Genomic DNA, 12,413 nt, shown 5'->3' with positions numbered 1-12,413 from the left:
TATCAGACAGAACACATTTTAAAGCAACAACAGTTTAAAAAGACACAAAGGGACATTATGTAATGATAAAAGTATCCAACAGAAGAATATCACAATCCTAAAGAGGGAACGTACACAGCTAACACTGGAGCTCCCAAATTTATAAAATAATTACTAGACCTAAGAATGAGATAGATGGCAACACAATAATAGTGGAGGACTTCAATACTCTACTGACAACACTAGTCAGGTCATCAAGCCAGAAAGTCAACAAAGAAACAATGGATTTAAATTATGCCCTAGAACAGATGGACTTAACAGATATTTACAGAACATTCTACTCAAACTGCAGAATGTACATTCTCTTCACCAGCACATGGAACATTCTCTAAGATAGACCATATGATAGGCCAAAAGTCTCAATAATTTTTTAAAAATTGAAATTGTATCAAGTACTCTCCCAGACCACAATGGAATAAAGTTGGAAATCAACTCCAAAAGGAACCTTGAAAACTATACAAATACATGGAAATTAAATAATCTGCTTCTGAATGATCTTTAGGTCAATAATGAAATCAAAATGGAAACTTAAAAATCCTTTGAACTGAATGGTAATAGTGACACAACCTATGAAAACCTCTGAGGTACAGCAAAAGCAGTGCTAAGAGGAAAGTTCATAGCATTAAATGCCTACATCAAAAAGTCTGAAAGAGCACAAATAGACAATCTAAGGTCACACTTCAAGGAACTAGAGAAACAAGAATAAACCAAACCCAAATCCCATCCAAAAGTGGGCTAAGGACATGAATAGGCAGTACTCAAAAGAAGACAAGTAAATGGCCAAGAAACAGGTGAAAAAATGCTCAACATCACTAATGATGAGGGAAATGCAAATCAAAACCACAATGCAAAACCACCTTACTCCTGCAAGAATGGCCATAATTTAAAAATAAAAAAAATAATAGATGTTGGTGTGGACTTGGTGAAAAGGAACACTTTTACACTGCTGGTGGGAATGTAAACTAGTACAAACACTGTGGAAAACATTATGGATATTCCTTAGAGAACTAAAAGAAGATCTAACATTTGATCTATCAGTGCCATGGCTAGGTGTCTATCCAGATGAAAAGAAGCATTATGAAACACTTGCACATGCATGTTTATAGCAGCACAATTCGCAATTGTAAAAATATGGAACCAGCCCAAAAACCCATCAATCAATGAGTGGATAGAGAAAACTTGTTATATATAGAACATGGAATACTACTCAGCCTTAAAAAGGAATGAAATAATGGCATTTGCAGGAACCTGGATTGAGTGGAGACCATTATTCTTAGTGACAACACTCAGGAATGGAAAACTAACCAACATATGTTCTCGTTTTTAACTTGGAGGTAAGCTATGAGGATGCAAAGGTGTAAGCATGATATAATGGACTTTGAGGGCCTGAGGGGAATGGTGGGAGTAGGGTGAGGGATAAAAGACTATACTTTGGGTACAGGCTGGGTGTGGTGGCTCACGCCTGTAATCCCAGCACTTTGAGAGGCCAAGGCAGGTGGATCACCTGAGGTCAGGAGTTCAAGACCAGCCTGGCCAACATGGTGAAACTCTATCTCTACTAAAAATACAAAAATTAGCTGGGTGTGGTAGCATATGCCTGTAATCTCATCTTCTCGGGAGGCTGAGGCAGGAGAATTGCTTGAACCTGGGAGGCAGAGGTTTCAGTGAGCCAAGATCGCACCATTGTACTACAGCCTAGGTGACAAGAGCAAAACTCTGTCTCAAAAAAAAAAAAAAATGACCATACTTTGGGTACAGTGTATATTGCTTGGGTGATGGGTGCACCAAAATCTTAGAAATCACCACTAAAGAACTTATTCATGTAACCAAACACCACTTGTTCCCCAGAGACTATTGGTTGGGAAAAAGGTAGGTCAGGTGACCAACCATCCTATCCTGGTTTGCATGGCCCAGAGTTTCAGTGTGAAACGAGGAAACATCTGAGCAAACCAGGATGAGTTAGTCACCCTAGAAGTAGGAATAATATGACTAATCTAAGAAACATGCTGTATGAATTTAGGTCTAGCATAAAGTCAAAATAATATCTTTCCTATGGTGAAAGAGGTGATTATAATATTTAGGAAGAAGTAGTTCTGTGGTTCTCTGCTATTCCTTCAGTTTTAGTGTTCCTTGATTGTATCAATTTATGTTCTGTAAGTAGTATAGGACTATGTGTTGGATTTCTGGAAACCAATTTTGTGGGTGCAGTAGTAGGTAGTTGTAAAGAATAATATATTTGGATAGAACTATCAGTTTGATTATATCTGTTTTCCTCCCGTTGAGGTAAATTGAAATCTGACCATGGTCATGTACTTTGATTTGATCTCCAACAGTGACAGTGGTGAAAGAGTCCATTTGCTGTATTTAAACAAAATAAAAATCTTCCAAATATACAGCAGCCTTCAAATAAAATTAGTCTACACTTCATTATACTTTTTGTTTTTATTTTTTGTTGAAAGAGACAGAGTCTTTCACTGTCACCCAGGCTGGAGTACAGTGGTGTGGTTATAGCTCACTGTAACCTTGAACTCCTGAGCTCAAGCACTTCTGCCTCCTTCTCCCGAGTCATTAGGACAGGTGCATGCCACCATGTCTGGCTAATATTTTCATTTTATAGAGATGGATCTTGCTGTGTTTCCCAGGCTGATCTTGAATTATTGGCCTCAAGGAATCCTCCTGCCTCAGCTTCCAAAAGTGCTTGGGATTACAGATGGGAGCCACAGCACCCAACCCACCACTACGGCTTTAATCAAGCAAATAATGTTTCAAATTCTTTTTTCTAGCTAGAGAGGATCTGCCAGAAACAGAGGTGGAGTTTTAGTTTAGTAAAGAGAACATATATTGCTCAATTTTACTTACTTAAGTACAAATAGTAAAGTGCTTTAAAAACAGTTTTTTAGAGGTAATCCTATTTAATATTTGTGAATGCTAATTGTAAACGTGTGTTCTACCTTTGGAACAGCATTATTGTTTTCATATAAGAAAGAAGATTTTTCATCTTTTGCTGCCTGCTTTTTAAAAGATTCATTGTTTTCTGAGATCACAGAAGTAATTTTTAGTTTTATAAAGGTTATGGAAGGGTATTTAAAAAGTAAGCCTGATTTTAAAAAATTATTTTGATTTTTTTAAACATTAATTTGGAGAGTCCCGGAGCAGAAACAACTCAGAATGTGATTAGATCTAAATAATGTGGGACAATAGTCTTCAAATAACTAAAAATCATAGTGTTTCTTGAGTAGAAGGATCGTAACTGGGATATTGAAGCCCAACTCTACTCTCTCCTAAAAATAAATCCAATTAGGCAAACTTCTGGTAACAGTTACTGTTTAGACTGTGAATAAATTTTCTTTTTCTGATGGTTTCTGATAAAGGTAGATTAGTTATGCATAAATAAATGAGCCTTTGTTAAGTTATATATAATAACCAGTTGTTAAATTGCCATTTCTTTTTTCTTTCTTTTTTTTTTTTTTTTGAGACAGAGTCTCACTCTTTCGCTCAGGCCGGAGTGCAGTGGCACTATCTCAGCTCACTGCAAGCTCTGCCTCCCGGGTTCACGCCATTCTCCTGCCTCAGCCTCCCGAGTAGCTGGGACTACAGGCGCCCGCCACCATGCCTGGCTAATTTTTTTATATTTTTAGTAGAGACGGGGTTTCACCGTGTTAGCCAGGATGGTCTCGATCTCCTGACCTCGTGATCTGCCCGCCTCAGCCTCCCAAAGTGCTGGGATTACAGGTGTGAGCCACCGTGCCCGGCCTTAATCTCTGCTTTAGTCCTTTTTTAAAGAATATCTTATCTTAATTTTGAACAATCAAATTTAGGCATATTACATTTGGGCATTACTCCATGAGAAACATCTTTAATTCCATAGCCCTTAACTTGTTTTAACCATGAAAAAGCCATTTCTTTCTCTCATCTCCCACACCACCCACAACTGAATATTGTGAGAGAAAGTTATACATTCATTTTTACTAAGGTGTCTGACTTTAAATTCTTGATCAGAATCTCAAATGGCCATCAGCTCTAGAATGTTTGCTTTTCTGCTCTCCAAAATGACTTAATGAGTTATTTCAGAACTTCTTTTTTTTTTTTTTTTTTTTTTTTTTTTTTTTGGAGAAAGAGTGTCACTCTGTCTCCCAGTGCAATGGCAGTCTTGGCTCACTGCAACCTCTAGCTCCTCCCGGGTTCAAGCGATTTTCCTGCTTCAGCCTCCCGAGTAGCTGGGATTACAGGTGCCTGCCACCTCGTCCAGCTAATTTTTCTATTTTTTAGTAGAGACGGGGTTTCGCCATGTTGGCCAGGCTGGTCTTAAACTCCTGACCTCGGGTGATCCACCCAGCTCAGTCTCCCAAAGTGCTGGGATTACAGGTTTGAACCACCGTGCCTGGCCCAGAACTTCTCTTTGACATACAATTTAATACGTGCTCTTCTCCAGTCCATTCAGGTTAACATCTTGCCTCATAAATCATTGAAAAATAGAATTGGTCAGTTAAGAATTCCTATCTTTACACCTTTAAATCTCTCAACACATCTGCTTCATATTCAACCTCTCAGACTATTCTTCTTTTATATTAGAAGTGTCACTTTCTATCAAGAGCTAATTCCTTCCCTCGTGCACTGGATCTTAACTCTTCTCACCTGTTCAGGGACTTTATTGTTTAGATATTTTCACTTAAATATCTACTTCCTCACCTCCTAGATGCCCTCAGCCATCCATAGTTGAGCTTCTTCATCATAGTCTTCACCATGCCCCAAACTGCTCTGGGAAGGCCATCAGTGACTTCCATATTGTTTCTTCCAAGGGTTCTTATTTCTTCTTCTTGTAACCTCTGAGCAGAGGTCAATCCTGTTCATCATTGTCGTTTTTCTGAAGTACTTTTCTTGGCATCCGCAATGCCTGGTTTCCTTTTTACTTCATTGACCACTTGTTTTTGCATATAGAGTATTCTCCACTGGCTTCATATCAAAATGTTGTAATATCAAACGGCTCTCAGTTATGGATCCTTTTTTCATTGACCCAAATTTATGTCAACAACTCTGACTTTAATCCCTTAATTCTAGACCCATAGGTCAGATTGTCTGCTTAATAGCTCTCCTTGTATACCCTGGACACTCACCTCATAAGTTCTTCCTTTACTCTTTGCCATTTCAGGAAATAGCACCATTGACCTATTTCCTTATGCCAAAACCTGAAACTTCTTTCTTTCATACCTTAATGTAATTTACCAGCAAATCCCACTGAATCTTTTTCCAAACGTATCTTTAAAGTTTCAGTCTTATAGTTTCACACAATCGCCTCCTACCTGATCTCCCTGCATCTCTTCTTATCCCCATCTATTCACTCTTTATGTATAATCCAGAGCAGTGTTTTTCAAACAATCACATCATGTCACTTCTGTGCTTTACTCTCTTCCAGTAGCTTCCCAACATATTTAAAATACAATCCAAATTTCTTACCAAGACCAGTAAAGCCTCAAATGAGATATGATGTCTTACTGTCTAGAATTTTATATGCCAAGCCTACTAATAATTAAAGAACTGTCCACTCATTTTCTCTGCTTTGAATGTTTTTCTTCCAAGTCTTTATTGACTTTCATTTAATCATATAGTTCAATTGCAGCCCTTCAAAAGGCTTTTCCATTCATAGCAGCTAATAAAATAGTGATGCTCATCCTCTACCAATTACTTTGCCACATTACTTTGCTTTGTTTCGTTTTTCACAGCAGTTATTTCTGTTCAAATTTATCTTGTTTTAGTGTCCTTTTCTTTCCAAAAATGTAAGCTCTACCAGTACATGTGCTATGTCTGACTTACTTGTTGTCCTATGCCTAGTACGTTAAAACAGTGCCTAGTATGTGGTAAGTTTTAAATACAATTGTTGAATGATTGGAATTCAGAATGTGTTATTTAAAAAATATATGCATGGTTATATCATCATAGAAAAAGCGTCTATGTTTTTTCTACTTCCTTTTCCTCCTGTTATCTCCTAATAGGTTAAAATAGATGTACTCTGATAATCCTTTGGTTTTAGAAAGAACAACTCCTATAATCCTATAAAAAATTTGACCAAGTACTTAAGTATGACCAAGCCCTCTGGATTTGTGTACATCTTAATCATTACGTCATTTTTGCCACTTCTTTCTGGTTTGGGTTTCTTTTCTGGTTTCTGGGTTTCTAGTACCATTCAATTATGAAACACCTGTAATTTTTAAATAATTGAATTTAAAGTCGAATTATGTGATATCTGTTATCTGAATGTGTTAATGGTCTTTAAAACATGTTTTGGGAAGTATATGTTATGTTGATTTAAATCTAGTCTGCATATGAGAATGGGTATGATTGGGTGACACATTTATTTTCTTTTTAGCTTCAGGTTATACAGTACAATATCAAGTGAAAATGTTTATTTTGCCAGAGCTCATTTACCTTCTCATAACTTCAGTTTATTTTTTAGGGTGTCATTGTAGAAGAACAATTACGAATGTATCTTCACTGTTGTTTGACACTTTGTGATTTCTGGGAGCCAAACATTGCAATTGTTACCATTTTATGGGAATATTATAGTAAGAACCTGGTGAGTGAATAGAATATGAATTTACTCCAGGAATTTTAAGAATTTGTACATATTTGAGGAATGTCTTTATGGTTTAATTATGAATAGTTACGGATTTTTCTTAAAAAGTTAATTTTTTTCAGAGTAGATTGGAGTAGCTCATGAATAGTTTTATCTTTAACATTGTAGAGCTTTGTCATAAGGAAGACAGCATTTGGTATCCTTTTTCTCTTGAGAGCAAGTGTAAACAAAGTAGCTAAAATGTATCAGATATTTATAAAAGCTTCATTTATAAATGTTTCTAATAATAATTGATTGCTTATGACACATTGAACAGGGACTGCTCTCCTGAGTAAGAAACAATCCTGGCATTTGAGTAGCTTATAGGCTAGTGGGTGGGTATACATACATTGTGGGAAAAATAGTTATAATTGTGGAACTCCAGAGAAGTGGGTATCTAACCCAGTATCTGTATTTGTGGAAGACTTCATGAGGTCATACTTTTTGAACTTGGCTTTGGGAATGAGTAGAATTTTCTAAGAACAGAAGAAAAAGGGATCCAGGCAGAATGAACAGTATGGACAAATACATAGAGGTATGAAAAAGCATGGTCTGTTCCTATCATGTTAATAGTTCTGAATTATAGGCCTGGGATGACTATGGAGAGACCGAAGATAGGAGACTAGAGAAGGCAGTCTGGGGCTAGACTATGAAGGGTTGAAGATAATGTACAATTAATTCTGGTTTATTCAGGAGACACTAAATAGCAAGGATGTGACTTAGGTATGTGTTTGAGAAAGCTTTTTTTTTTTTTTTTTTTCCTGAAAGTGGTGTAAACGAATTGGGTACAGGCAAGTTAGTGTTTTTTTGTAGTTGTGTGAGCAAATAATACTATGGCTGAGAACTGAAATAGGGACAATATATTTAGAAAGGAGAGGATGAGTTTGGAAGATTAAAATTTTAAAGGTAGATTTAAAGGATTTATACTTTGTGTATAGAAAGGAGATTTGGGATGTTTTTGGTTTGGGGTAAATAACTAGTGAACCTCTCAATCAAAATAGAAAATGGTAATGGAAGATTTACAAGTAAATAACGTTTGGATTTGTGGATAATGGAGCTTATTAAAAAATAAGAAAAATGCCCTTCTCTGACGCATAATTTTAGGCTAGTTGGAGAAATGACTGATTCTAGTCTTGAGGCAGGATGTGTACAAGGTGAGTCTAGGGTGTCGTGTCATACCAGAAAGCAGGAAAGGTATCAAATTAAGCTAGAGTTGTGTCAGAAGGACACAGGAGCCAACCTGAAGGAACGTCCGTTGCCCAGAGAATGGGAAAATTTGAGCCTAAGAAAGAATAATGACTGCAATGGATTAAAACATATTAACTATGTTTAAATCTCTGAGTTTACGCTTCTTTGTAAAAAGTTACTCTGGAAAAAAAACACCTAATTCTGAAAACTGTAAAGAAAATACAAACTATATTTTAGAGTAATCAGATTTCTGATGAGCTAATTAAGAAAACATGATAGAATTAGAAGTCACCATTTTGTACATTTAATGAAATAAGGCATCTGGGCAATGATCATCGATGCTACTAAAAGTGTTAAGTAAAAGGCTTGTGGGACCACTAAAATGGGTGGACCAGGCTGATAACCTGACCAGTCTTAACATCACAAAAAGTCAGAACTTATGTGCCTTTTTACTAAATGCAATAGGAACTACTCAGTAATACCGATGAAAGATTCTTGCCAAAAAAGTCAACATGAATCTGATGAAACCTCTAGATATAGTCACCAATTTACAGAAAAGGGAGGGGATAAAAGATTAAGTAACACTAGAGCCATACAAGCAGCTAAATTTAGAACATGGGAAATTTTATACAACAAATGACCTAATATTAAAAACAAGTGGTATAACAGAAACATTGGGAAACTTAAAGAATAAAAGAGCCCAAAGTGCCATGCATATCACTGAACGCAATGTATGGATCTTGTTTGTATCCTAATTTGGACAAATCAACTGTTAAAAACACATTTGAGGGACAATCCAAAATTTGGATACCTCTTGATGCTCTGTATTTTCATGGAATTTTTATTTTAGGGGATCATGTTCATGTAGTTTTTGTGATTAAGATGAGTCAGACTTTTGATGAACCAACTAACTGGGATTTGCAGCTTACCATTTTATTTACTAAGAGACTAATAATTGTTTTCTACCTTTTTTTTCTCCCCTTTTAGAATAGTTCCTTCAGTATTTCTTGGCTTCCTTTTAAAGGCCTTGCTAATACCATGAAGTCACCCTTGTCTATGCTTGAAATGGTGAAGACTTGCTGTTGCGATAAACAAGATCAGGAACTGTATAAATCCAGCAGTAGTTACACTATTTTTCTTTGCATTCTGGCAAAAGTTGTTAAAAAAGCAATGAAGATCAATGGCCCTCATCCTTGGAAACAAGTTAAAGGAAGGTATATGCAGTATCTTTTGTCATGAGTGTGCACTGATGTCTTTGGATAGGTGTTACTATTTGTATTTTGTTAAGTTTACTTGGGATTAGAGTCTTAATTAGTTATAATGTTACTAGGTAATCCATTATATGCATTTGATTAAAAGTGATAGAAACAAACATCTTCAAGTTGTACATTGGTAGGTAATAGTTTCAGCATATAAAACTTTTGTGTTCTTTGAGCCCAGCAGTTCACAAGCACTGGTTTTTTTGGTTTGTTTTGTTTTTTAAATGAGAACAAACCAGAGTATAGTAGAACCAGATAACTAATGTTCTCATTTGGGAACTATGCTGTTTTCATTTCTGATAAAATAAACTTTGGTCACATTAGTCCATTGTTTTTTCTCTCTCTCTCTCTTTTGAGAGTTTTGCTTGTTCAAAGAGTATACTTTTAAACTGTCTTTCTTTTTTCTACTTCCTTTGCCTATATTAGCCCTTTCTTAGCCCTCTTTGTGCAGTACACCACCATCTACCACTTGCTCAGATTATTTGTTGAGACCTCTCAGGTCTCAACAAGAGAATACTAGGTAGGGACTTCTCAAGAATCACTTAATGAAATTCCTGTTTGAGTCCCACAGTGAGTAATTCTTATAGGGGTATGGTGATACAGTTTGGATATTTTATTTATTATATACTGTTTTAAATGGCAGCTTCTTTATTAAATCTACAAGAATCACATGGCTTAAACAGTTTTTTTTATTTTGTTCTATTTTACAGTTTGTTTTTGAATCTTAAGCAATTTTATGGAAGACATAATACTCAGAACTTTATGGCTAAAAGAAGTCATTGGAATTTATTCAATAACAAGTCTGTTTATTAGACACATACTATATGTCAAGCACTATAGTGGGGATAGTAATAGATGATACAAAGATAATTTAACAGATCTTTACTTTTAAGAGTTTGTCAGCTTTTAAGTAGTTATTTATAAACATTTAGCTCTCATGAGCATTACTCATTTCTGTCCTGAATAAGCCAGTTATAGAAGTTGCAAAACTTAAGGCCAGGTGTGGTGGCTCACACCTGTAATCCCAGCATTTTGGGAGGCTGAGGCGAGTGTATCACTTGAGATCAGGAGTTTGAGACCAGCCTGGACAACGTGGTGAAACTCTGTCTCTACTAAAAAAAAAAAAGAATAGCCAAGCGTGGTGGTGTGTGCCTGCAATCCCAGCTACTCAGGAGGCTGGGGCAGGAGAATCACTTGAAACTGGGAGGCGGAGGCTGCAGTGAGCCTAAATTGCACCACTGTACTCCAGCCTGGGCAACAGAGTGAGACTCCGTCTCAAAAAAAAAAAAAACCAACAACAACTTAATTCGTAAGTAGGAATTCAGATGAATTGTTTTCAATTCTAGTCCCTTAACTGATGAAAGAAAAGTATGTCAACTATTGACTATATTATTATCTATTGTACTATTTTGTCAACTACTGTATTAAATAGTATTGAGAGATTTTAAAATGCATAGTTCTTTGCAGATGGCTAAAAATAATTTTTCTAACACCTTGCATTGTCTTAAGGTATAAGTAAAATAAGAGCAAGTCTTTGTGAAGGGGTACAGGGAGAAAAGAGTTTAAGGAAAATTGTTACACTAAATTGTCCTGTTAAGATCTCTGTAAAAGCATATCAAATTGTACTTAAAAGATTATATATTCTTTCTTATTTACTAATAAATATAAGAAAAGAAAGGTGATGGGGGACTTGAATAAAAGGAAAAGCCATGTACTATATGAAAACATTTCTACTGTCCTTTGGGGAAAGCCATTGAATCCTCTGATTCACTTACAGGTGATTTGCTGCATCATTGGGAAATTTCAAGGTAGGGCCATTATGTGTTTTCTAAGTAAAAAAAGTGACAAGGCAGCATCAAAATGAAGAATTAGCTTAACATTTAATGAGATTGTTAGGAGTATTGAAACAAATTTTCTTTTAAGAGATACAGATTTTTGTGAATGAAACAATTTTATTAAAGCATTTTTTAATGTTTTACAGAATATATTCAAAATTCCATCAAAAAAGAATGGAAGAACTAACTGAAGTTGGTCTACAGAACTTTTTTAGCCTTTTTCTACTGTTAGCAGCTGTTGCAGAGGTAGAAGATGTTGCAAGTCATGTTTTAGACCTCCTGAATTTCCTCAAGCCTGCTTTTGTAACGTCTCAGAGAGCCCTCATTTGGAAGGGTCACATGGCCTTCCTCTTGATGTATGCCCAGAAAAATCTGGACATTGGTGTTTTGGCTGAGAAATTTTCATGTGCTTTCCGGGAGAAAGCAAAGGAATTCTTGGTGTCTAAGAATGAGGAAATGGTACAGAGACAGACTATCTGGACACTTCTTTCCATATACATTGATGGTATTCAAGAAGTGTTTGAGACCAGCTATTGCTTGTATCCTTCCCATGAAAAACTGCTTAATGATGGATTTAGTATGCTTCTGCGAGCATGCCGAGAATCTGAACTTAGGACAGTATTGAGCTTTCTACAAGCTGTTCTGGCCAGAATCAGGTATGGTTTTCAGTCGTATGCTAATTTATGATTTGTTTTATATAATCACTTATGTGGATTTTATATTAAAGTTATATATACACATACACACATATATACAAATGCACATGAAATCCAAATGTAGAGGAAGGATTTAGTTTTCTACTACATAGGCATAAATCAGTACAGGTTGAATATATCCATGTACTAAAATGCTATTATATGAAATGCTTGGGACTAGAAGTGTTTTGGATTTTGGATTTGTTTAGATTTTGCAATATTTGCATATACATAATGAGATATTTTGAGGAGGGGACCCAAGTCTAAACATAAAATTCAGTTATGTTTCATATACATCTTATACACATAGGCTGAAGGTAATTTTATGCAACATTTTGAATAATTTTGTGCATGAAACAAAGTTTTGACTGTAACCCATCCCATGAGGCCAGATACAATTTTCTACTTGTAGTGTCATGTTGGCACTCAAAAAGTTTTGAATTTTGGGGCATTTTGGATTTTGAATTTTCAGATTAGTGAGGCTCAACCTGTAGTTATCAAGCTGTTTTTCAAACAACAGCTTTTCAAAAGAAAGCTTATATGCAAACAGAAGATGCAGAACTAAAGTCAAGAGCAGCTCTGGTGCAGTCCGAGAGCCATGCTTTCCCTTAGCCCTTCTTTCTCCTGCTACCTCTCAGAAAAGTGTATTATTACCCAGAGATACGTTACAGATATTCTGAGCAAGATCATGAGCTCATGTCTGAGGTGGCTTTTACTGAAGCATTTGTAATTTTGTGCCCATAAAGAAGTTTTGGCCACACTACACCATTTTTAAAAAGTGACTTTC

General features: G+C 35.9%; 1 protein-coding gene across 1 annotated transcript in view; it reads left to right on the top strand.

Moving 5' to 3' along the window:
- MMS22L (MMS22 like, DNA repair protein) overlaps positions 1–12,413 on the top strand; it is a 145,758-nt gene that overhangs the window by 43,286 nt on the left and 90,059 nt on the right. Inside the window, exons 12-14 of the mRNA XM_030809481.1 lie at positions 6,491–6,610; positions 8,825–9,051; positions 11,078–11,587. Of these exons, the coding sequence (XP_030665341.1) occupies positions 6,491–6,610; positions 8,825–9,051; positions 11,078–11,587 (857 nt within the window). The remainder of the gene's footprint in view (positions 1–6,490; positions 6,611–8,824; positions 9,052–11,077; positions 11,588–12,413) is intronic.

The sequence above is a fragment of the Nomascus leucogenys genome, chromosome 3, assembly GCF_006542625.1.
Source record: "Nomascus leucogenys isolate Asia chromosome 3, Asia_NLE_v1, whole genome shotgun sequence".
In the NCBI taxonomy this organism is placed as follows: Eukaryota; Metazoa; Chordata; class Mammalia; order Primates; family Hylobatidae; genus Nomascus; species Nomascus leucogenys.
Note: the sequence above shows the minus strand (reverse complement) of the source record. Positions and strands in the feature narration are given on the sequence as shown.